The 26,655-nt window shown below is 41.1% G+C and overlaps 2 protein-coding genes across 2 annotated transcripts in view; one reads left to right on the plus strand and one right to left on the minus strand.

Moving 5' to 3' along the window:
- LOC129654589 (uncharacterized) overlaps positions 1 to 1,156 on the minus strand; it is a 32,840-nt gene extending 31,684 nt beyond the window's left edge. Inside the window, exon 1 of the transcript XR_008715528.1 lies at positions 872 to 1,156. The gene's annotated coding sequence lies outside the window, so the exon portion shown is untranslated. The remainder of the gene's footprint in view (positions 1 to 871) is intronic.
- Positions 1 to 24,966, plus strand: part of ETV3 (ETS variant transcription factor 3) — a 71,680-nt gene extending 46,714 nt beyond the window's left edge. Inside the window, exon 5 of the mRNA XM_055583907.1 lies at positions 22,994 to 24,966. Within this exon, the coding sequence (XP_055439882.1) occupies positions 22,994 to 23,106 (113 nt within the window). The 3' untranslated portion in view covers positions 23,107 to 24,966. The remainder of the gene's footprint in view (positions 1 to 22,993) is intronic.
- Positions 24,967 to 26,655: the final 1,689 nt, after the last annotated feature.

Below are 26,655 nucleotides of genomic sequence, written 5' to 3' on the forward strand. Positions count from 1 at the left end.
ATCCCTGTCCTCTCCCTTTTTTCCCTGCTAATGAAGACCCTGACCAAGACAGGAGAAAAAAATTCAAATACCGTATACGTTTATACACACACATATGAACACGTGTGTATAATTCAACAAACATTTCTTAAATGCTCACTACGTGCCAAACACGGTGCTGCCATGTTCGGAGGCGCACTGAAGGCGCTTCTGTCTGTGAAGGATCACAGACAGTGTGGCCGAATCAGTGCCTTGCGCAGAAGGTAGGTGGCCGGCCCGGAGAGGAGGGTGGGGTGGTGTTGTCAGGGCTTGGCAGTCACGGTAGGTGACTGAGTACCGAGCACTTGAGAGGCAAGGTTTCTGCATACACGCTCGACACCTAATGTAAACATGAATTTTGTTTGATATTCAACCTACTTTAAAATACCTGAAAGTAAGCCACTCTCACTTTCTGAAACGAACTTCATTCTCCCTAGGGAATGTGTATCTCTTTAAATAAACTTGTTTCCACTTTAATTAATTAATTAATTAAAATGCCCAAAGGTAAACCTTAAGAAGTCCTTTCTAATCTCCAAAAGCACAAGCAACATGTGTCGATTGTTTATAAAATTATCAAAACAGATATATAATTCTGTGATCGCTTTTTTCATCAAATATTACTTCATAAACACTTCACTATGCTATGCATTCAGGAAAGATTGAGGGCACGAGGAGAAGGGGCGACAGAGGTTGAGATGGTTGATGGCATTACTGACTCAGTGGACACGAGTTTGAGCAAACTCAGGGAAACGACGAAGGAGAGGGAAGCCTGGCATGCTGCAGTTCATGGGGTCACAAAAAGTCGGACGCATTTTAGCAACTGAACAATACATTTGTAATTAATGTCACCCACCTTAACCTGAGGCTGGGAAAGATTGAGGACAGGAGAAGGCGGCGACAAAGGATGGTATGGTCGGACAGCATCGTCGACTCAGTGGAAATAAGTTTGAGTCCTCTCCGGGAGACAGTGAAGGACAGGGAAGCCTGTGCTGCAGTCGGTGGGGTTGCAAAGCATCGGACATGACTGAGCAACTGAACAGCAACAACAAATCTTCACCAGGGCAGACTGTTCTACCACGTCGCTACAACACCGATTTTACCATTACCCTTTTGGTGACTTTTTGGGTTGTTTCTCGTTATTTGCTTTGTAAGTAAAATCGTTGCAAAACTTTTGTCCATAGTTTTAATCTTTTTTTTTTTCCCCCTTAAATTCGTTCTTTGAGATTCATTCCCGAGAGTGAAATAACTGGGTCAAGGATTTTGACATTCCAATACCTATTGTTCAACCGTCCTCTAAAAAAAGATTAGAATATTTTTAAAAGTCACATTTACATACTTCTTACTATGAGCCAACTGTATCATAAGAGCTTCAGATACACCAGTTCATCCAAAAGCCACAATAGTTTTAGGAGGTAAGTACTATTATCATCCCATTTTACAGGACACCAAGGCATAACGAGGTAAAACAACCTGTTTAAGGCCATTTTTCTGGCAAGTGGCAGAGCCAGGTTCAAATCCAAGCCATCTGGCTCCATAATCCTGCCTCGAATGCTGGTCTATGATGTCAGCTGCAAAGGATGAGTTCTAGCCCCTGGGACCTCTCCCCGCCTTCCCCCACTTTGATTAATAAGACCAAACTGTTGCATCATTACTGTCTTCTTTGGTATGTTTTTAGTAAATGGTGAGGAAACTGAACATTTTTATGTTCATATGCTATTTATAACTTGGACTCTCCTGCTTTAAACCCGGGAACAAAGGCAGCCTCACTAATATAATATTTTAAAAATAGTTTGTGTGCGTGCTAAGTTACTTCAGTTGTGTCCGACCCTTTGTGACCCTATGGACCATAGCCCGCCAGGCTCCTCTGTCCGTGAGATTATCCTAGCAAGAATACTGGCGTGGGTTGCCATGCCCTCCTACAGGGGATCTTCCCGACCCAGGGATGGAACCTGTGTCTCTTATGTCTCCTGCATTGGCAGGCAGGTTCTTTACCACTAACACCATCTGGGAAGCCCCAAAATAGTTTATATTACATATTATGGCTGGCAAAGGATGAAGGTAGAAAATAGAGTTAGCCAAAAAGAGAGCTTTTCAGAAGGTTTTGAGGAAAGAGAGGAAGACAATGTTCCAGCTGCCAGGCAAGGTATCACTTATCTCATTTAGTGTTAAGTGTTTATCATAATTACCTACAAAAGTAATTTATCTGGTCACCTGGCTGGGAGATGTTAATTCCATTTGAAATGTTAATACTATCACTAATTAATACTGTTTTTAATTCTTTCATTGCTTTGCTCTAACCCTTTCAGAGGCTCAGACCAGTCACAGCAACCCATCAGGGAAAATTTGAGTGAGCTCAGCAGTAATTACCTGAGGGTTCAGCCTGAGGAAAGCAAGCAGTGGGTGAGATTTGGTCTCTGGGCCAGAGGTTTTGCATCCACATGGAATGAGACCCACGAACATTGCCAGGAAATCAGAAATGAAGCCAGACAGAGCATCCATCCAACCCATCTGTTTCTCAGTTGAGGATTCAAAGGTCATCAAGAATAAGTCATCCTGGGTCACTTGGAGCCACAGACTCTGGGTATCAACTCCTATGTATTAGTAATCTATCCCATTCACTTTTCCTACCCCCAGCTTGCCATGGACTGATGGAGAAAATCCCACAACTGCAGGGCAGGGTGCTGCCATGAAGCTGCCCTGTCCAACCTCATCTAGGCCCGCACAAATCTCTTGATGGCCCCACATCAGCTCTTAGCATCTATTCTAAACCTCCTCGTACCTATTCCCTGCTCTCTTCCTCTCAGTCTACTTCACTTCCCCCTAGGGCTTCCCTCCCCTGCCTTGGTCTTTTCCTCCAGTCCTAGGAATGGATTGTCTCCCCAGTGATGTAATCCTAACCCAACAAGGAAGGTCCGGCAGGTGTCAACTCTTGTGCCAGCTCCAGTTAACTGACCGGGGCCACTGTGAGGAAGCACACAGCTGAGAAGGGTTCCAAGGCTGTGCTGGGGCTTAGGAAGGGAACTGGTGCCATATTTATCTGTGACTTTCATATCACTAAATCTAGTGACCACACTTTGGTCCTCATCTTATTCTTCTCTTCTGCATGCAACATTGTTGACAGCCCTTTGTTCCATTAGTCGCTAAGATCCATCCGCTGCAACTCTCCCATCCCTAAGACTGTTCCTTTTCAAACTTCTTTCTGGGCTCCCCTCTGCACCCCCACCTCCAGTGTCCTCCAGAACACCAGCCACAGCTCTGCTTATCCTACACACGCTTCCTAGATGGTTTCAGTTGTGTCTTCTCTCCTTGTCTTAACCACCACCACACCTCCACAGCCAGCACCAACCTCTGACTCAAGCTTCAGGCTCATTGGTCCAGCTGCCCACCAAGCATCTCTGCCTGACTGTCCCATAGGCAACTCACACATATCGTGCCCCAGATGGAATTCTTTGTCTCATCATCCAGTGCTGCTTCTCAATCCCTTTTACTCTCGGTTTCTAACTTTATTAATAGTTAATGATACCACAATAAAGCCAATTACACTCAAGTAGAAATTACAGAGTGTCAGGCCATGCTTTCTTCTTCCTCATTTTCTACCCCGAGTCAGCCACCAAATCCTCCCATTCCACCTCCTAAACATTTCTCAAATCTATTCTTTTCTAGACAATGCTGCACTGACCTAGTTTAGGCCCCCACAGGCCTCTTAGGGAATCTAAGCTTGTCTCTTTCCAGTCCATAATCCATACTGCCAGGATGTTCTGTTAAAAAGCCAGTCTAATCATGTGACTCAAAACCCTTCAGTGGCTCCCCTAAAAGGAAAAAAAGGCTTCTGTACCCCCAGCAATGGTAATTTATCTGTATGATTAGGTCATTTAAGTAGATATAGGCTTAAAACTAGATATAAATACATACTTACGGCACATAAAGCTATAAAAATAATGGCAATTAACCAATTAAATAGAAACCAAACTATACACCCAATGCATCTTAAAATAATAACGTTAATTTATTGTGACAGATGATGTCTGCTGAAACCAATTGCTGCACAGAATGTGACTGTGGAACTGATCCCTCCAGCACAGGGTCTCTGGAGCTTGGCAGGCATGCAGTCACTCACTTCTCCCACCACTTTTCTCTGCTGGAACTTCTGCTAGCCCTTTGTTCACTCAGCCTGCTGGGAGGACGTTCGGCCTCCTGGAGGCACAAACGCATCATTTACATACTGAGTCCTCCTCTGTTCTCGTCTCATTGGCTGAGACAATTAAAGCAGCACTACTGGATGCCAGCTCATCACAAAGACAAAGGCGAATGCAGACGCTGGAGTCATTTGGCAATATAGGTTATTAAGCACCACCCACATAATCCAGCACATGGTCATCTCTCTCTCTCTCTTTTTATATTATCATTAAAGTTAAGACATGAAAGTTAATCTTCTCACAGAAATCCCATCCACTCCAAGTTGAGACCTAAAGAACCAAGTCCAAGTTCAGTACAGCCTGGAATCTAGGAACTAGCACCCATCAGAAACTCAGACACTTCTTCTGTAGCTGCTTCCCGCCACCCACTTAACATCCTGCTGGCACTGAACTGCTTGTGCCCTGGGGATTTGGGTGCTTGTTTGTCCCACGGACTGAAAAAGCCCTGTCTTGCCCACTGCTTAAGCTAATTCCTCCCCATCCTTTAGGATTTTGCTCAGAAGCTAATTTTGATCCCGTCAGCAGGATCAAATAGGTCTTTCCCCATCTCTGCATGCCAGCGTCTAGGGAAGACTTGGCTGTGGCAGCATGATGCGACGAATGTTGAACTAAAATCCAGGCTCCACATGGTAGAAGAAAACTCTCACTGTGCCTGGGTCATGGAACTTGCTTCGATGCTCGTTTGTGACCTTGGACACGTCACCGCATCACCATGAGCCCCAGCTGTCCTATCTATGAAACAGGGACAATACAGATAAACTGGCACTGGTGCATGTTACAAGGGAATTCGATGCAGCATGGTTTCAAAAGCAAAATAATGGAAGCAACCGAAATGTCCGCCTGCAGCGTTAAACCAACAAATTATAGTACATCCATAAAACGGAATGCTGTGCGAAGACAGAAAGAAAGAAGAACCTTGTGTACTGATGTCGAAATGCCTCTGAGACATAGTAGTATGCATGGGACGTTATTATTTATCTAAAAGGGAGAAATAATATCCATGTTTACTTGATTAGGCATTTGTAAAAAATTAATTAATAGAAATCGCAATTAAATAGAGCAGGAAGACCAGAAGGGGGAGCTCTTACTCCCTCTGATAGTAGCAGAGCCCAGCAGGAAGAAGAAAGACCCCTCTTCTTTCCTGGAAGTAACTTAGCCAATGAAAAGCTATGGAGTTTTTGTTTACCATAGCTCTCCCAACTTCCTTTTCCTCTCTCTGAAAAGTGTTCTCTTTCCCTTGCCATGGGGGGACTTGCAGATGGCTCACCAAGGTTATGAACCCTGAATTGCAATTCTCTGCTGATCCTGAATAAATCCATCTTTGCTGGCCAGATAGCTAGCAGACTCTTTGTTTTAGGTCAACTCATTTGAATGTCTGGAAAAATAAACAAGAACTAATATCAAAGGTTACTTATTTGGGGAGAAGAAAATGAGTGGCTGGAGGACAGATGCGAAAATAGACTTTTTACTGCAAATATTTTATTTTTATTTATTTTTTTAGATAAGAATTGGATTTATTTAGAGAGAAAAAAACTCCACAGATAGGGTGTGAGCCATCGCAGAAGGCAAGTCCAGTGGCTGCAAATATTTTATACTTGCAATTCTTCTAAACTACAAGATTGAATTACTTATATTAAGAGTAAACAAATTTTAAGGTAAAATCTGCCATAACTACATCATAGGATCAAGTAGGAAGATCAAATAACGATTGTTAAAGCATGCGTTATTGTTATAAGGTGCAAAGCAATAATGGCATTTTTGTGGTGAAACTATTACACTATCCTATAGTACTGCTGCTGCTGCTGCTAAGTCGCCTCATTTGTGTCCGACTCTGTGCGACTCCATGGACTGCAGCCTACCAGGCTTCTCCATCCCTGGAATTCTCCAGGCAAGAACACTGGAGTGGGTTGCCATTTCCTTCTCCAATGCATGAAAGTGGAAAGTGAAAGTGAAGTCGCTCAGTCGTGTCCAACTCTTAGCGACCCCATGGACTGCAGCCCACCAGGCTCCTCCGTCCATGGGATTTTCCAGGCAAGAGTACTGGAGTGGGGTGCCATTGCCTTCTCCCTGCTATACTACTAATAATTATAATGACAAATATGTGGCATACCTTCCCTTCTCCAAACCCACATCCCACCAGTACATACTCATTGGGGGAGGATCAAGTTTTACTATCATTTTACAGAAGAAAGGAGACTGGGGAAAGGGAAATGACAATTAGAATGAATAATGATCTATACCTGCTTACAATACCCAGAGGGTCCCACACTGAAGCCTCCCCCCAACAGCCTTCTAAAAGGCATCCTCTTCAGCAAGAGCCTGCCTCCTTCCTGCCCTCCCTTTCCACACCCCAGTCCCATCCCTGCCTTCTCATGGGCCCTCACAGTCAAGGGCTCTTCCACATCTAATATCAATTCCACACATCATTTTCTCATTAGCCTAGTACACACACTGAGCCGCCTGACCTTCTCTCACTCACTCGGACATCCTCGCAGATACCTCAAGACTGCCAAACCCAAATAGCAGCCTTACAGCAGTTTCTGCACACAGATCCTGGATGCTGACTCTGAGACCCTAGACCAGCACAGTTCCTCAGAATGAGTCTCCTTGGATGGTCTTCCTGTTTTGTGTCCCTCTTCCCTTTTGTCAAAAGTAATACCCCGGTAATGCACTCAGCAAGGGTCTCCTGTGATAAGAAATTCCACACTGAGCCTTATACCGTTCAAGGTGTGCTGAAGAGACCTTAATGAAATAATGGGGTCATATGTTTATTCACTGAACAAATATTTACTGAGTACCAACTAAGTGCCAGGCATTGGCTAAATAATGGCATACCAGTAAACCAACTCTCAAAAAAAAAAAAATCCCTGATTTGACGCATTAGCCAAATTACAGGGGTGTAAATACTCCCACCATAGTCAATATCAAGCTCTATGACATCTCTGACTATGGAATTCGGATAAAATGGGCACAGTTGGTTCTTATGAGTCAGTTCAAGCTGGTCCCAGAACATCACTAGACAATAAACAAGATATATATTGACCCTACATTCATGACCTTATATTAATAGTATAACAATAACTATCCTATGCTACTATATACCAGCTAATATTCCAGTAACTTCATAGTTATAAACCATTAAATTGTTACCAAAACCCTATAAGGTTCAATTTTTTTTAAAGATACAGGCCTATTCAGATTGTCTATTTCTTCTTGTATGAGTTTTGGCAGATTGGACCTTTCAAAGAACTTGTTCATTTCATCTAATTATGGGCATAGAGCTATTCATAATACTCCTTTATTAGCCTTTTAATGCCCATGAGTTATGAGATGATGTCCCCTCTTTCATTTCTGATATTAGTAACTTGTATCATCTCACTTTTTCCTTAGCCTTGTTAGAGGCTTGTCAATTTTATTGATCATTTCAGAGAAACAGATTTTGGCTTCATTGATTTTCTTTATTGATTTCTTGTTTTCGATTTCTGCTTTAATTTGTATTTGTTTGCTTCTTCTCATTTGGAATTTAATTTGCTCCTCTTTTTCTAGTTTCCTAAGGTGGAAGCTTAGATTATTGATTTTAGATCTTTTGTCTTTTCTAATAAATGTATTCAATGCTATAAATTTCTCTTTAAGCACTGCTTTTGCTTTACTCCACAAATTTTGATAAATTGTATTTTTATTTAGTTCAGAATATCTTTTAATTTACCTTGACATTTCTCCTTTAACTTTTTGTTATCTACAAGTACGTTGTTAAGTTTCCAAGTGTTTTGGGATTTTCCAGCTATCTTTCTGTTGTTGATTTCTAGTTTAATTCTATTGGTGTGTGAGAGCAAATACTGTTTGATTTCTATTCTATTAAACTTGTTAAGATGGGTCTTATGGCCCATAATGTGGTCTACCCTAGTGGATGTTCCATGAGCTAGAGAAGGATATATAATCTGCTCTTGTTGGATGAAATAGTCTATAGGTGTCAGTTCCATCCAGTTGATTGATGACACTGTTGAATTAAACTATGTCCTTAATGATTTTATGCCTGCTGGATCTGGCCATTTCTGATGGAGGGGAATTAAAGTTTTCAACTACAACAGTGGATTCATCTATTTCTCTTTGCAGTCATATTGGGTTTTGCCTTATGTACTTAGATAGATGCATACACACAAAGATCATTACAGCTCTCTGGGATACTGACCCCTCTATCATTATGTAATGCCCTTCTTTATCCCTGATACTTTCCTTGCTCTGAAGTTGACTTTGTCTGAAATTAGTATAGCTATGTTTAATTTCTTTTGATTAGTATTTGCATGGCATGTCTTTCTCCATCTATTACTTTTTACATAAAAAATATTTAATTGTTAACAAGATATATACAACAGGCAAGGAAGAGAATCTTCTTCATTTACTTTTAACTTATATATGTCTTTATATTTAAAGTGGGTTTCTTGTAGATAACATACTGGGTCTTGTTCTTTGATCCACTTTGACAATCTCTGTCTTTCTTAGTGTGTCTAGGTCATTGACGTTTAGAGTGATTATTAATATAGTCAGGTTAATATCTACCATATTTGTTGCTGTTCTATTTGATATCCTTGTCCTTTGTTCCTATTTTTGTCTTCCACATTTTTTTTGCCTTTTGCGGTTTTAATTAAACATCTTATTATTATATCGTTTCATTTTCTCTCTTCTCTTAGCATATCAGTTGTATTTCTTTTTCTACATTTTTTAACTGTTGCCCTAGAGTTTGCAATATATACTTACAACTAATCCAAGTCCACTTTCAAATATACACAGGAAGTACCTCGTAACCATAAAATATTCCTAATCCCTCTCTCCTGTCCCCTTTATCATGACTGTCATTCATTTCTCTTACACATAAGCACATATATACATATTCTTGTGTGCATATGCATCTATAATAATCAAATACATTGTTGCTATTACTATTATTTTGAACAAAATGTTACCTGTTAGATCAATTAAGAATAAGAAAACTAAAAGTTTTTATTTCACTTCACTTACTCATTCTCCAATACTCTTCTTTCTTTTTATAGATTAGAGTTTCTGACCTATATTACTTTCCTTCACTCTGAAGAACTTTTAAAAACATTTCTTCCAAGGCAAGTCTAATGGCAAAAAATGTCTTTATTTCTCTGTCTCTTTCTTTTTTTTTGGCCACACGATGCAGCTTGTAGGATCTCAGTGCCCCCTGCCACTCCGGGGGTTGAATCTGGGCCCCCTGCAGCGGCACTCCTTCATTTTTAAAGGATATTTTACAGTGCACAAAATACAAACTGTAGGCTGGTGGGTTTTTTCTCTTAACACTAAATATTTTACTCCACTCTCCTCTTGCTTGCATGGTTTCTGAGAAGTTGTATACCATTTTTATCTTTGCTCCTCTATAGGGAAGGTATTCTCCACCACCCCATCACAGCTTCAGCGTCTTTCAAGATATTTTCTTTATCTTTGATTGTATGAAGCTTAATATTATATGCCTATGTATATAGTCTTTTTTGGCATTTTACTGTTTGATGTTCTCTGAGCTTCCTGGATCTTGGTTTAGTATCTGACATTAATTTGGAGAAACTGTTAGTCATTATTACTTCAAACATTTCTTTCTTCTCTTTCTAATATTCCCATTACATGCACGTTACATTTTTGTATTTTTCCCACAGCTCTTGAACATTCTGTCCCATCTTTTTCAGTCTTTATCCTCTTTGCTTTCCTATTGTTGTATCCTCAAGCTTGGAGATTCTTTCTTCAGCTAAGTTCAGTCTACTAATGAGTTAATCAGAAGTCTTCTTCACTTCTATAACAGAAAATGTTTTTGATCTTTAGCATTTCTTTTTTAATTCTTTCTTAGAACTTCCATCTCACAGCTTAAACGTTATCCATCAGTTCTTGCTTGTTTTCTATTTTTTTCCACTAAAGCCCTTAGCGTAGTAATCATAGTTTTCAAATTCCTGGTCTGCTAATTCCAACATTCCTGCCATATCTGACTCTGGTTGTGATGCTTATTTGATCTTTTCAAACTGTGTCTTTTTGTCTTTTAGTATGCCTTGTAGTTTTTTGTTGAAAGGCAAACATGATGTCCTGGGTGAAAGAAACTGAGGGAAACAGGTCTTTAGCAGCATAGTAGTAAGGTCTGGTAGAAGGGGAGTTGTTCTGTAGATTAGGTCTCTGTCTTTTAGTGAGCCTGTGCCCTGGACTATGAACTTCACCAGTGTTTCTCAAGTTTTCCCCTTCCCTAAAGGGGGCTGCAATTGGGTATTTTCCCTTCCCCCCAGATATGTTAGGCTCTGATAAAGCCCCAGTAGGGTAAGTCCTGGTAAGATAGTTTGTCCTGAAGGCATACGTTATTAAGACAGATTAGAAAATCCTCTTAATGTATTTCAAAATGCCTCTTTTTCTGACTCCTAACCCTCTGCCAGGACGCAAGGGGATTTTTCTCCAGTACTCACTGTGAGAACCTGATAGAGTTCCTTGAGTCAAAACTCACAGAAATGAGTGCCCCGCTTCCACCCGTGACTGTGCACCCCTAGCGTCTTTAACTTATAGACACCCACACTGAGCCTGCAGCAATATATCAACTATAGGTCAGGTTTTCCTACCCCAACTCTAGTTCCAATGGAAGCTTCTGCTCGTGGGTTTCTGCTCTGGTAAGATGCATCTCTTTATCTATGTATCTATTTCTTTAATTGGGTAGAGCAGCAATTTGCCTTGTGATGTCCCTTATTTGGTAGATCTAAGAACCTGATCTTGCATTTTGTTCCGATTTTACTTTTTTTTTAATTTAAGGTGGGGGTGGTGATTTTTAAGCTCCTAACATGCCACACTGTTTTTTTTGTTTTTGTTTTATCAAACAAGAGTGGGAAGGGATACAGTGGGGAAAACACCTGAGGCAAGAGGGGAGGTTTACAACAGTTGCTGTGGAGAAGTGGGGAGGATTTGATACCTCTCAGAAACACACAAGATCACAGGAATTCATTGTAAGAGACCATAAATCTGTACTGGTGTTAAATTTCATGTTGGGATGACTCCCTAGCAGTCCTCAGCAGCACAGATATAGTGTCAGAAAAGAGGAACAGGTGCGCTGCTCTTTGGTTAATGTTTGCAAGAAAGCAATGCATTTGGGAGTATGGATAACTGAGTTATTGAAGTGATACTTCATAGATCTAGAACAATTGACTAGAAAAACTGGAGGCATGATAGGGCAGGAAGTTGTAGCCAGGGGTACTGGAAGAATCAGGTGATGATAAGGCCCATGATATGGCCATAAGAGTAAGTGGATGCTACAGAGTAAAAGGAAAAGGGATTGAACATAAGAATGTCAAAGGACATAAAGAGCTTGAATATTGGACAGTCATTATCTTGACCCTGAAACTGTGCAGGATGATGGTAGTGTCCACAAAATGTAGAAAGACTATGAACAAGATTCCAGAATCTTAGATATGACCAGTTCCTTAAATGTCAATTCCCTTGTAACAAATAGGAGTATACGGTCATGTAGCTAAAAGGTAAGGGTCTCAAAGAGTATGGACAACTTATGATCATCTCTTTGGGCTTTCATTTTCTCTTCTAGGGAAAAAAAGGGAGGAGGCATCACACTGAGTCATGTTTAAGAAATTTCACAGCTCTAAAAATCTGTGAACCCCTGAAGATGACAGCCTCAAGGTTGCTCCCAACCTCCCAGTGTGGTACTCACTGCCTTTGCTGCCCACACTCCGCCAGGATTCTCACATATCACTGCTCAGTGTTGGGTACTCCTCAGGCATGACCACGTGTTTCCCTGGCCTGTGGGCTAAGCTCTACCACCTCAACTCCATGGACTCAACTTGGGTGCTCCTTGCTGTCTGTGTTAACCTGGCTTAGCTGGCTTGGTCCATCTGCTTAGCACAGCAATGGCTCTTTATTAACTGTCCATCTTTGTACCCATAGCCTCCATATTCTTCCTTCACTCAACTCCACTCAGGTGACTGGTCTTCTGCTGACTTCTTCCTGTTTCTCACTGCCACCAACTTGAAGACTCGTAACACCATAAGGAAAAGTCTATGCAGCCAAGGGCTTCTCCCTCACCTACCTGAGAACCCCAGGACTGCCTCTTGTTTGATTAGAGCCGTCCCTTTCATCCAGTGCCCATTTTACTCCAATGAATCTCTGCTCCTCCATCTTCATTCACTTTAAAACTGAATTTTTGCCTGCCCCACATACTTATTTTAGAACTCCCAGTTTCAGCTTCAGCCTTCAGCCTATCTCACAACATAGCCGTTCAGCCTCTCACTTCTTCTTCTTTTTTAATATTTATTTATTTATTATTTGGCTATGCTGGGTCTTAGTTGTGACATATGGATCTAGTTCCCTACCAGGGATTGAACCCGAGTCCTCTGCATTGGAATCTCCAAGTCTTAGCCACTGGACCACCAGGGAAGTCCCCTACTCTCACTTCTGTCCTTAATGCTAACCTACTTTTCAGAAAAGGTTAGGTCTCTCCTCTTCTTGGAGTCCTTACAATCTTGGTGGAGAATCTCTCCAGTCTGACTGCTGTGTGCTTGCCAGCTGTGAGGATTAGTGAGGCATCAGAATAGTCTGGCAGCCGTGCTGGGCTCTCCCTGAAGCTGCCATGCCCGCTTCTCAGAAACCCCCAGGCAGGGAACCTACCCTGCCAGCAAAGAGCTTCAGGCAGGAGCAGCTCCTTGTGATGCAGGTGGGTAAGGTCATCATGTGTGTCAGGCCTTGTGCAGGACTCCCCAAAAGCTTCCAGTGAAACTCCTCAAGTACATAAAGAAGCAGTCATCAGAATATTTGAGTTTTATCCATCCCATTCCACAAACGGCTGCTAGAACTAAATTACCATATTTACCCTTTTCCTTCACCAGATAATATTGCTGTTTCCCTGCTGTCCTATATTAAAATTGAAATCATTTAAAATATATATGAGATGTTTTTATTCTTAATGAAGTTATTACAGAACAGTTGGAAAAAACAAAGCATAAAGATAATATAAATCACCTGTGTGATATCATGATTTATAATAATACATATTTAGTCTTTGTCCCGTTTCTGGCACAAAGCTCCTAAAACCCTTGACTATCCTAAGTGATGAGAGCAAAAAGTGTGTCTTTTGTTATGTTAATGAAGCGACTTTTAGACCACACCTAAGGATGGGGGCTGGTTGCCAATGGAGCCAACCTTATGACTAGAGGGTTAGAACTTTCAGTCTCCCCACTTAGCTCCCACTATCTCCAGGGAAAGGAGAGGGGCTAGAGATTGAGTTCAACCATCAATGGCCGATGACTTAATCAATCATGCCTATGTAATAAAGACTCCATAAATCCCTGAAAAGACATGGTTTGGAGAGCTTCTGGGTTGCTGAACACATGCATGTTTGGGGAGAGTGGCATTCAGAGAATATGGACGCTCCAAGGTCCTTCCCACACATGTTGCCTTTGGCATCTCTTCCATCTGGCTGTCATCTAGCAAGTAAATTGTTTTCCTAAGTTCTATGAGCTGCTCTAGCAAATTAGTAGAATGCAAGGCAAGGGGTTGGGGGTAGGGGTAGGGGGGCGGGGGAGGGGAGTGGTAATGGGAACCTCTGATTTATAGCCACTCGGTCAGGAACACAGGACTTGCAACAGGTCAGGACAACCTGGACTTGCAATTTGCATCTAAAGTGGAGAGCAATCTTGTGGGACTGAGCCCTTAACCTGTGGAACCTGATGCTATCTCTGGGTAGATAGTGTCAGAATTGAAATAAATTATGGGACACTCGATGGGTGTTGGGCTTCCCAGGTGGCGCTGGTGGTAGAGAACCCACCTGCCAATGCAGGAGACATAAGAGACGCAGATTCAACCCTTGGGTCAGCAAGACCCCCTGGAAGATAACATGGCAACCCACGCCAGTATTCTTGCCTGGAGAATCCCAAGGGCAGAGGAACCTGGTGGGCTACAGTCCATAGGGTCGTACAGAGTCAGACATGATTGAAGCAACTTAGCACACACGCACACAACTGGTAATTCCTTGGTGTGTGGAAGGAAGCCTACCAGTCCCCCACTTTGGAATTGGGTGACAGAAAGATAATCTGTCATCCTATCTCCTAGAAATATTATAATATTTTGGAATACTGCCTAGCAGCTGTGTGTGTATGTATGGAGGAATATTTGTGTGTTTCTTGTTTGTTTTAGACAACTAGGATACCTAACACTATTCCAGGATACAACTGGACTGTAACTCAATTAACTCTTTCATATCATCAGGTATTTTCCCAACTGCTCCTTACTATAAACAATGCTGCTACAATGAACATCCTTGAGGAATTACTGGCTCAAAAGACTTGAGCAATACAATGGAATATTATTCAGTCATTAAAAAGAGGGAAATCTTGCCATTTGCAATGACATGGATGAAACTCAAGGGCATTATGTTAAGTGAAACGTCAGACAGAGACAAAACTGTATGATTCCGTGTAAGTATGGAGTCTAACACCACTGAACTCATAGACACAGAGAACAGAATGGTGGTTACCAGGGGCTTGGGGGATGGGTAGAGGTTAGTCAAAGGTACAAACTTGCAGATATAAGATAAATAAGCTCCAAGGATCTAACATATAGCATGGTGACTATAGTTAACAATAGTGTACAGTATATTTGACAATGTTATTGTAGTAGAACTTTTATGTTCTCACCATAACAACAACAACAAAAATGTTACCCTTATGTGAAGGAAAGGATGTGTTACCTGATCTTGTTGTGGTAAACATTTCACTATATATACGTGTATCAAATCATCACAGTGCACACCTTAAATTTACACAGAGTTGTGACTTCCCTGGTGGTCCAGTGGCTAAGATTCCTTGCTCCCAATGCAGGGGTCCCGGGTTCAACCCCTGGTTAGGGAACTAGATCCCACATGCTGCAACTAAGAGTTCGAATGTCACACCCTGGCACAGCCAAATATATAAAAAATTAAATAAACACTTTTAATACATATATTAAACATTACATATACATAACGTTATATGTAAATCATACTTCAATAAATTTGAGGAAAAGAGATATGTCCTCTTTAAGACTTTTTATTCATTGTACCAAATTGTCCCCCAAAAAGTAAAAATTAATTTTTATTTCATTCACTCAGTGAGAGTTTTTGTTTCATGGAATCCTTCTTTGCCCACAATAGATAATTTCATTTTTCTAGTGCTTTGCCAATTTGATATTTATAGGTAAACAGAGTATTAATTTGTACCCCTTGTTAGGAATTATACATTTCTTCATGTGCTCATAGGTCTATCCTATCTCAATTAAACTCATTAGTGCCATCTCACACCTTTCTTCCACTGCACCCATCCAGCCTCCTAATCTCACTTCTTATGACTTCCCACCAATCTATAGCTTACACTTGTCAAGCTCTTCTTTTTGCAGTCTTCATACATATAATAGTCACCTGCTGTGTGTTAGGCAATGCACAGTGCTTTACAAGTATTAACTCATTTAATCCTCACAACCACCTTATAAGGAAGGTATTATGTTGTTGTTCAGTGTCTTTGCGACCCCGTGGACTGCAGCCAGGCTTCCCTGTCCCTCACTAACTCCCAGAGTTTGCTCACACTCATGTCCACTGAATCAATGATGTCATCCAACCATCTCATCCTCTGTGGCCACCTTCTCCTCCTGCCCTCAATCTTTCCTAGCATCAGAGTCTTTTCAAATGAGTCAGCTCTTCCCATCAGGTGGCCAAAGTATTAAAATGGACACATGGGACTTCCCTGGTGGTCCAGTGGCTAAGACTCTGCACTCCCAATGCAGACGGCCTGAGTTTGATCCTTGGTCAGAGAACTAGATCCCACATGCCGCAGCTAGCAGTTTGCATGCCACGACTAAACATCCCACATGCTGCAATGAAGACTGAAGATCCTGCGTGCCACAGCTGAGAGCCGGCACAGCCAAATAAATAAAGAATATACACAATAAATATGCATGTGATAAAAATATATAATAAACCAAAAGTGTGGACACAGGCATAAATAGATTAATTAACATTCCCAAGGCCCCACAGCTTGAATCTTGAATCTGGGGGCATCCAAAATTCAAATCCAGAGAACTGGCTCAAACACCCACAACAGGCTGCAATGGTAACATGACAAGTCTTCCTTTAATTCCATCAATGAGAAAATTTTTCAAATGTTAAGTCTAGAGTTGGGATTTAAATTTGAAGATAAAGGGCAAGCCAGCATTTCCACATCTCGCTAAAAAGGTATAACAGGGGCAGTTGTTTCAACTGAAACAACTAAAAAAACAGACAAATAGAGCATGCAGTTACCTTTAAGTTCAGCCAGTGTTTGGGCTTTCCAGGTGGTTCAGTGATTAAAAAAAAATCTGCCTGCTAATGCAAGAGATATAAGAGATACGGGTTCAGTCCCTGGAGTAGGAAGAATCTCTGGAGGAGGGCATGGCAACCCACTCCAGTATTCTTGCTGGGAAAATCCCATGGACAGAGGAGCTTAGCAGGCTATAGTTAATGGGGTCACAAAGAGTTGGACGCTGAGTGGCAAAGCGCGCGCACACACACACACACACACACAGTATTTACTGCATATCAGCTTTACTCAGGCACAGCCAAGCGCATGCTCTATTTCCCCATATGAGTAGAACATTCTACATGGGTTAGCTCAGGAATTTAACACCAAGCTAAATTTTGATGAAGAATATCCTATCATTGAGCCACAAATTAAAATTTCTGATATTTCATTTGTATTAACCTGTATTTTATAGAAAAAGATTTATGAAGATAATGAACTACATGTGATAGAAATACAGAATATATAAACTTATATAAACTTCACACATTTTGTAATATCAGTTCAGTTCAGTCACTCAGTCATGTCCGACTCTTTGCAACCCCATGAATCGCAGCACGCCAGGCCTCCCTGTCCATCACCAGCTCCTGGAGTCCACTCAAACCCATGTCCATAGAGTCAGTGATGCCATCCAACCATCTCATCCTCTGTCGTCCCCTTCTCCTCCTGCCCTCAATCTTTCCCAGCATCAGGGTCTTTTCCAATGAGTCAGCTCTTCGCATCAGGTGGCCAAAGTATTGGAGTTTCAGCTTCAACATCAGTCCTTCCAACGAACACCCAGGACTCATCTCCTTTAGGATGGACCAGATGGATCTCCATGCAGTCCAAGGGACTCTCAAGAGTCTTCTCCAACACCACAGTTCAAAAGCATCAATTCTTCGGTGCTCAGCTTTCTTTAGAGTCCAACTCTCACATCCATATATGACCACTGGAAAAGCCATGGCCTTGACTAGACAGAGCTTTGTGGACAAAGTAATGCCTCTGCTTTTTAATATGCTGTCTAGGTTGGTTATAATTTTTCTTCCAAGGAGTAAGCATCTTTTTATTTCATGGCTGCAATCACCATCTGCAGTGATTTTGGAGCCCAGAAAGATAAAGTCAGCCACTGTTTCCACTATTTCCCCATCTATTTGCCATGAAGTGATGGAACCAGATGCCATGATCTTAGTTTTCTGAATGCTGAGCTTTAAGCCGACTTTTTCACTCTCCTCTTTCACTTTCATCAAGAGGCTCTTTAGTTCTTCTTCACTTTCTGCCATAAGGGTGGTGTCATCTGCATACCTGAGGTTATTGATATTTCTCCCGGCAATCTTGATTCCAGTTTGTGCTTCCTCCAGCCCAGCATTTTGCATGATGTACTCTGCATATAAGTTAAATAAGCAGGGTGACGATATACAGCCTTGACATACTCCTTTTCCTATTTGGAACCAGTCTGTTGTTCCATGTCCAGTTCTAACTGTTGCTTCCTGACTTGCATATAGGTTTCTCAAGAGGCACGTCAGATGGTCTGGTATTCCCATCTCTTTCAGAATTTTCCACAGTTTATTGTGATCCACACAGTCAAAGGCTTTGGCATAGTCAAGATAGCATAAATAGATGTTTTTCTGGAACTCTCTTGCTTTTTCCATAATCCAGCGGATGTTGGCAATTTGATCTCTGGTTCCTCTGCCTTTTCTAAAACCAGCTTGAACATCTGGAAGTTCACAGTTCATGTATTGCTGAAGCCTGGCTTGGAGAATTTTAAGCATCAATTTAGTAGCATGTGAGATGAGTGCAATTGTGCGGTAGTTTGAGCATTCTTCGGCATTGCCTTTCTTTTTTAATATATAAAGTTTATTTTTAAATATCAAGAAATGAAGTCAATGAGTATACGTGTATATGTCATATATGGTTTGTAGATCATATATGTATGTATGTACAACCCTTTAGTTGGAAATAAGAGTATATATTTTTAATCAAAAAGAAAAAAAAATGACAAAGTTCATCATTGGAGAGGAAACATACAACACAGTTTATTACTTCTCAAAAATAGCATCCTAGGCCAGAGTCTCTTGAAAGAATTTGTATTAACTATAACATTTTAAGTAGAGATATTCAACTTTACAGCTTTTTTTTTTTTTGAGATCTTAGGTAAATTATTTTTTGAGATATATTTTCTCTGTCAGGATAGCATGTTGAATACTGTAAAACTTTATCTGACTCTAAAAATGAAAGTGAAATTGGAAGTCGCTCAGTCATGTCCAAGTCTGGAATTCTCCAGGCCAGAATACTGGAGTGGGTAACCATTCCCTTATCCAAGGGATCTTCCCAACTCAGGGATTGAACCCAGGCCTCCCACATTGCAGGAAGATTCTTTACCAGCTGAGCTTCAGCTATAGCTGAAGCCTATAAAAATATGTAATAAAAATAAAATATATAATATTAAAAATAATAAAAATATATGAAACAATGGTTCTCAAGACATTGGCAACCAGGCAGTGCAGGATAGTGATTCCTGGGAAATGAAATACAAATGAGGTGAGTCCTACAGTTGCTCCAGCTTACTTCCTGGACAAAGTTTCCAGGCCAAGGTACAGGACGGGGAGCCCAAATGGAGTGCAGTAGTGCCCTAGAGTTGAGGAGATAAAGCTGAGAGTCCTGGAGGGCCAGGTGAAAGGAAAAAGCTGCAGCGAATGAGGACTCCAGAGATCTGCATTGGGCCCTCCTAAAGTATACAGCTGAGTTTAGAACAGTGCATATGTATGAGGAAATAATCCTAGATTGATGAAAGAATAAGTTGACAGGATTAGAAAAAAGAATCCTTGAAACATACAGGCCCAGTCAAGGTGCCTGTTCCTACCAGTCAGACTGAAAGATGTCATGATTCATAGGACATCCTACAGTCAATTGGAAGATCGAACCTCAGCAGCTGGGGTGGGGGAGATCAACTTTAGACTAAATACTGTCCTTGTTCTGCCTAACAAAGCTTAAATGTAAGAACTGAAAGGGCAAAACTGATTCCAGGAAACTTCACTGAGTTCTACAACAAAATTTGAGAATATATATAGGAATATAAAAATATCTGCATCCAACTAAAAATTGCAAGGTAGGCAAAGAAGGGGGACATTAAGACCCATAATATCAACTGGAATATATCAATCAACTGCACCTGATCCAGAAATGACATATATGATGTAATTAGGACACAAAAATAGTTATTATAACTGTAATCTGTATGTTCAAGAAATTAGAAGCCTGGGCATGCTAGGTATAGACATACAAGAAACTTTAAAAAGAATGTAACTGAACTTCTTGGAATGAAAACTACAAATGTTTGAGATGAAAAATATACTGGATATGACTAATGGTAAATCAGAGAAAGCAGTAGAAAAGATTAATGGATTTTTAGAAGAGCAATAGAAACCATCCAAAATGAAACATGAAGAGAAAAAAGGAAGAGTATCAGTGAGCTATGAGACCCCTCCGTGGCCTAATATATATGTTACCTTCAAAGGAGAAGAAAGAGATGGGGAACAGACAAAAAATAGCTGAAGAAATAATTAACCAATAAATTTCCAAATTTAACAAGAACAGTAACCCACAGATCCAAGAAGCTCAGTGAACTCCAAGCACAAGAAAGTAGAAAAAAAATTACACCAAAGACATCACCTACACCAGCAGACCTACACAGGAAATAATGATAAAGGAAGCATTTCAAACAGAAAGAATGATACCAGATAAAATTCCAATTTACAAAAAGGAATGACGGGCATCAGAAATGGTTACTGTGTAGATAAATACATTAACTTCCATTTTTAAAAATATTTATCTGGTAGCGCTGGTTTAGTTGCAGCACACAGGATCCCTGATCATCTTTATGGCATGCTGGATCTTCAGTTGCTGTATGAGAGAACCCTTAGTTGCAGCATGTGGGATCTAGCTCCCCCAGCAGGGATCAAATCCAGCCCCCTGCACTGGGAGTGCAGTCTTAGTCGCTGGACAGGGTTTGACCCCTGTGTTGGGAAGATCCCTTGGAGTCGAAAATTGCAAGCTACTCCAGCATTCTTGCCTGGAAAACTCCCCAGACAGCAGAGCCTGGTGAGCTACAGTCCATGGGGTCACAAAGAGTCGGACACTACTGAGTGACTGAGCACGAACACATGCACATCTTAAGGAACTAGAAAACAAAGGGCAAACTAAACCCAAAGCTATGAAAAGAGATACATAAAACGGAGAATTTAGAAAAATAGACAAAGTCAATGAAACTGTCTGAGTCAATTTGGGCTGCTATAAAAATTATCATCAGATCAGATCAGATCAGTCGCTCAGTCGTGTCCAACTCTTTGCGACCCCATGAATCGCAGCACTCCAGGCCTCCCTGTCCATCACCAACTCCCAGAGTTCACTCAGACTCACGTCCATCAAATCAGTGATGCCATCCAGCCATCTCATCCTCTGTCATCCCCTTCTCCTCTTGCCCCCAATCCCTCCCAGCATCAGAGTCTTTTCCAATGAGCCAACTCTTCCCATGAGGTGGTCAAACTACTGGAGTTTCAGCTTTAGCATCATTCCTTCCAAAGAAATCCCAGGGCTGATCTCCTTCAGAATGGACTGGTTGGATCTCTGTGCAGTCCAAGGGACTCTCAAGAGTCTTCTCCAACACCACAGTTCAAAAGCATCAATTCTTCGGTGCTTAGCCTTCTTCACAGTCCAACTCTCACATCCATACATGACCACAGGAAAAACCATAGCCTTGACTAGACGGACCTTTGTTGGCAAAGTAATGTCTCTGCTTTTGAATATGCTGTCTACGTTGGTCATAACTTTCCTTCCAAGGAGTAAGCGTCTTTTAATTTCATGGCTGCAGTCACCATCTGCAGTGAGTTTGGAGCCCAGAAAAATAAAGTCTGACACTGTTTCCACTGTTTCCCCATCTATTTCCCATGAAGTGATGGGACCAGATGCCATGATCTTCATTTTCTGAATGTTGAGCTTTAAGCCAACTTTTTCACTCTCCACTTTCACTTTCATCAAGAGGCTTTTTAGTTCCTCTTCACTTTCTGCCATAAGGGTGGTGTCAGATATGCAGAGCATATCTGAGGTTATTGATATTTCTCCCGGCAGTCTTGATTCCAGCTTGTGTTTCTTCCAGTCCAGCGTTTCTCATGATGTACTCTGCATAGAAGTTAAATAAACAGGGTGACAATATACAGCCTTGACATACTCCTTTTCCTATTTGGAACCAGTCTGTTGTTCCATGTCCAGTTCTAACTGTTGCTTCCTGACCTGCATGCAAATTTCTCAAGAGGCAGGTCAGGTGGTCTGGTATTCTCATCTCTTTCAGAATTTTCCAGTTTATTGTGAGCCACACAGTCAAAGGCTTTGGCATAGTCAGTAAAGCAGAGATAGATGTTTTTCTGGAACTCTCTTGCTTTTTCCATGATCCAGCGGATGTTGGCAATTTGATCTCTGGTTCCTCTGCCTTTTCTAAACCCAGCTTGAACATCAGGAAGTTCACGGTTCACGTATTGCTGAAGCCTGGCTTGGAGAATTTTGAGCATTACTTTACTAGCGTGTGAGATGAGTGCAATTGTGCAGTACTTTGAGCATTCTTTGGCATTGCCTTTCTTTGGGATTGGAATGAAAACTGCCCTTTTCCAGTCCTGTGGCCACTGCTGAGTTTGCCAAATTTGCTGGCATATTGAGTGCAGCACTTTCACAGCATCATCTTTCAGGATTTGGAATAGCTCAACTGGAATTCTATCACCTCCACTAGCACACTAGGACCACAGCCTTGTCTAACTCAATGAAACTAAGCCATGCCCGTGGGGCAACCCAAGATGGGCAGGTCATGGTGGAGAGATTGGACAGAATGTGGTCCACTGCAGAAGGGAATGGCAAACCACTTCAGTATTCTTGCCTTGAGAACCCCATGAACATATGAAAATTATCATAGACTAGTTTAAACAACAAAAATTTATTTCTAACAATTCCATAGACAGGAAATCCGAGACAGGAAATCCAAAATCGGAGTACCGGTATAGCCAGATTCTGAGAAAGATCTCAAATCAAAGATCTCAACTTCAACTGTAAGAAACTAGAAAAAGAGGAGCAAATGAAATCCAAAGCAAGCACAAGAAAGGAGACAATAAAGATCAGGACAGACATCAACAGGACAGAAAAACAGTAGAGAAAAAATTCAGTGACTCCAAAAAGCTGGTTATTTGAGAAGACTAATAAAAGCTACACACCTGTAATCAGCTTGGCTGCATCCAGTCAGAAGCAGTGGGAGGAAAGACAAAGAGCAAGAGTAAACTTTGAGATAATAAATAGGTTTTGATTTGTGGTGATTGTTTCATGTATATCAAAACTTACCAAGTTATATACATTTTAAATATGTGTAATTTATTGTATGTCAAATTTTTTAAAGGACAATTTTTTCAACTTTTAAAGCAGGCTTTGGGGACTTCCTTGGTGGTACAGTGGATAAGAATCTGCCTGCCAGTGCCGGGGACATGGGTTCGATCCCTGGTCCAGGAAGATTTCACACACCACAGAGCAGCTAAGCCTGTGCACCACAACTACTAAAGCCCATGTGCCTAAAGCCTGTGCTCCACAACAAGAGAAGCCACCGCAATGAGCAGCCGGTGAGCAATGACGAGTAGCCCCCGTTCAACGAAGCTAGAGAGAGCCCGATGCAGCAACTAAGACCCAGGACAGCCAAAAATAAAAATAAATAAATTAAACAGGCTTTGAGTAATTTTTTTTTTTTTTTAAATCTTCTTCTTGGTATCCCTCTTTTTGTATCTTACATTTGATCCTGGTTACTTTTTCTTTTTGGAATTAAAAAAAAATAACACACATACACACCCAACTTCTAAAAATATTAGCCTTCAATCTAAAACTGATTTTCTTTCACACATTTTCCTTTACAACTTTTCTTGGCACCTTCCCGTGTTATTCAGTTTGTCTCAGCTACTAGGGGTGTTGATGGGAGACAGCGGGTTTCTAAGGTAACAACAGGCAGGACGGTACCCCACTTAGGAGGCTGGAGTGCACACCTAAGTGGTGACACCCCAGACAATGCAGACCTTCTCTCAGTGGGAGTCAAGGAGAGGAGCCCCTTCTCCACTGAATGCCTTGAGATCCTCAAAAGTAATGAGCGAGCAACTTTCAGGGGGTGATATCTCGAGGGACACTGAGAAGGAAGTGAGGGCTCTAGGGTAAAATCTGCTGGTTGCTGCTTAATGGGAAAAACGAGTCTCTGGAGGGCTGAGGAGTTAAACCACTAACCTCTCCTTCTAGCTCCACGCTCCCCAGTTTCTCCTCAGTATGCGCTGTTCTTCTTCCTTCTGATAAGGTTTTGCCTATGTGTTGTTCCTTGCTTTTTGTTTGTTTGTTTTATTTTCACCAAAGCCTGCAGCATACAGGCAGCACAGTTGACAGTTAAGCATAGACTCTGTGGCCAGACTGCCTGGTTCCCCAGTTCTGAGACCCTGAGCAAGTTATTTTGCCTCCTTGAGCCTCTGTTTCCCATCTGAAAACAAGGAAGATAGTAATAACCACCTCCAAAGGCTGCTGAAATGATCTAGTGGTTAACACTTGCAGTTTGTTTAGAAGAGTATTTACCTAGTAAGCACTATGTATGTTTTGGGTGTTATTATTTTTTCCCATTAAAATTTTATTGGGAACTCAACAGGTTAAACGGAGAAGGCAATGGCAACCGACTCCAGTACTCTTGCCTGGAAAATCCCATGGACGGAGGAGCCTGCTAGGCTGCAGTCCATGGGGTCGCTAAGAGTCGGACACAACTGAGCGACTTCACTTTCACTTTTCACTTTCATGCATTGGAGAAGGAAATAGCAACCCACTCCAGTGTTCTTGCCTGGAGAATCCCAGGGACGGGGGAGCCTGGTGGGCTGCCGTCTATGGGGTCACACAAAGTCGGACACGACTGAAGCGACTCAGCAGCAGCAGCAACAACGGGTTAAATGATCAGGATGTTCTGAGTGACAATGAAATGATGTCTGTAACAGTTTAATGTTGGTTATTCTGGCTATCCAGCAATATGCTAGAGAAATCTGAATCAGCTAAAAATAAATCACAAAATTTTCTCACCCTTAGGATTAAACAACAACTTAATTAAGCGAACCTGTGCACATCATCTTTCCAACTGATAAAGGGTGAAGAGGGATAAAAGATCACCGATAAACCGTAGCACCATGTTTTTATTTGCTAGGCCTGTCTCCTAAGAGCATCTCAGAAGGAGAATAATTGAAATCTGTCTTTCTGAGTCCATCTTTCTAAGACGATACACTTGGTTTGGACTGGAGATGTCTGTGCAAGAAAAAGTTGCCTCTCTACAACTCACACTGTGAACCATTCAAGTTTCTCCACCACAGCTTACCCTCAGCTATTCAATTAAATACTGTTTCTAGAATCTCTGTCTGCAAAAAAAAAAAAAAAAATGCGGTTTTTTCTCTTTGCTTCTCACACCTAAAAATAAAGAGGTATAAACTCAAGCCTAAACAATCAGACTAATGGGATTTCATGAAAATCACCTAAAACCCCTCTCTGCCATGGTTTCCTGAGGTGTAAATAAATTTAACATAACAACTAATGAACAAAACAGGAATGCCCAACCTATCCCACACCATGTTGGGCAGAGACAGTGCAATTATTAACAGAGTTCTTGGGAAAAAGATAAAATAATTATTAAGATAATATTTTTAAAAGTTTATTCATGTTTTCCTGCCCAGTGAGCTCTAGTTTATAGCAGCGTTCCCCAACCTTTCTGGTACCAGGGGCTGGTTTCATGGAAGACAAGTTTCCCATAGATTGGGGGTAGAAGGGGGATGGTTTCCAGATGATTCAAGAGCATTATATTTATTATGCACTTTATTTCTATTATTATTACATCAGCTCCACCTCAGATCTTCAGGTATTAGAGCCTAGAGGTTGGGAACCCCTGGTTGACAGGGCCCAGGCTTGACTTTATTTAATCCATACAACCTGCAAACATCAGGTTACAAAGCTAGAAAGGGATACAGCCCAGAACAAACTCAGTTCTTTGGAGTCCTAGTCTAGTGCTCTTTTCATTCACCAACAACTGCTTCCAGACTCCTACAACCTGGTTTGTCTTGGGTACAATCTAATTTTTTTTTTTTTTCCTCCCCTAAACTGAGATTTAGCAGTTCACTTACATGGCCAGCTAACTTCAGGGAGTTCTATCCTTGTGGGGAGTCTCCCCACAGCCCCACAGTCTGAGATGCATTGCTCTACAAGAGGAAAATACTTCAGTGCATTCACAGTACCATTTAACTACAGCAAAAATAACTTCTTATTTAAGCTTTATATTAATAATTATTAATAATATATTAATTAAAGATATTATTTCTCTTTAATATACAGACTGACCTAGCACTCTCACAGGATCACTACTTCCGAAGTCATCTGTCACATGCAGTATGTGAGATGTTTCCAGGAACCAGCCATAATGCCACACACAGTTCAGGCATTCAGTTTCTTTATAACCTATGCCATTCACTGGATAAAAATAAGCCTCTTAAATGCTACAAATGTTACAACTTTTAGTAAACACAGGGAAAATGACCATGAAAATTCTTGTTCTGTGAGATCATTGGTTATCTCCTGAGAGAGGCCTAAAAAGAGATACTGAACAAAGCAGGGATACACATTTTCATTTTACCAAGTTCTATCTGACAGAGTATTGTACAAAGTCCTATCAGAAATGGCTGGCAAGAGTATACTATCAAGCATTTATTTTCAAAAACAAAACAAACAAAAAAACCCCAGCAAAAATCCACTTAATCTGTCCCTTAAATGTGAAGATGAGAGTCTATTAATTAGTGAGAATGTTACTGCTTTTCTAAAGAAACTCATGCTTATAAAGTATTTCGAAAACCTGACTGAAATGGTTCCAAAACTGCTATTTTTTAATTTATTTTTGGCCACCCCATGTGGCATGTAGGATTCTAGTTCTCAAACCAGGGATCAAACCCACATCCCCTGCATTGGAAGCTGGAAGTCTTAACCACTGGACTGGCAGGAAAGTCCCTGTTATTTTTTTAATTATCAAAAAGAGTGTGTTTCAT

Source organism: Bubalus kerabau, chromosome 6, assembly GCF_029407905.1.
Source record: "Bubalus kerabau isolate K-KA32 ecotype Philippines breed swamp buffalo chromosome 6, PCC_UOA_SB_1v2, whole genome shotgun sequence".
NCBI classification, from domain to species: Eukaryota; Metazoa; Chordata; class Mammalia; order Artiodactyla; family Bovidae; genus Bubalus; species Bubalus kerabau.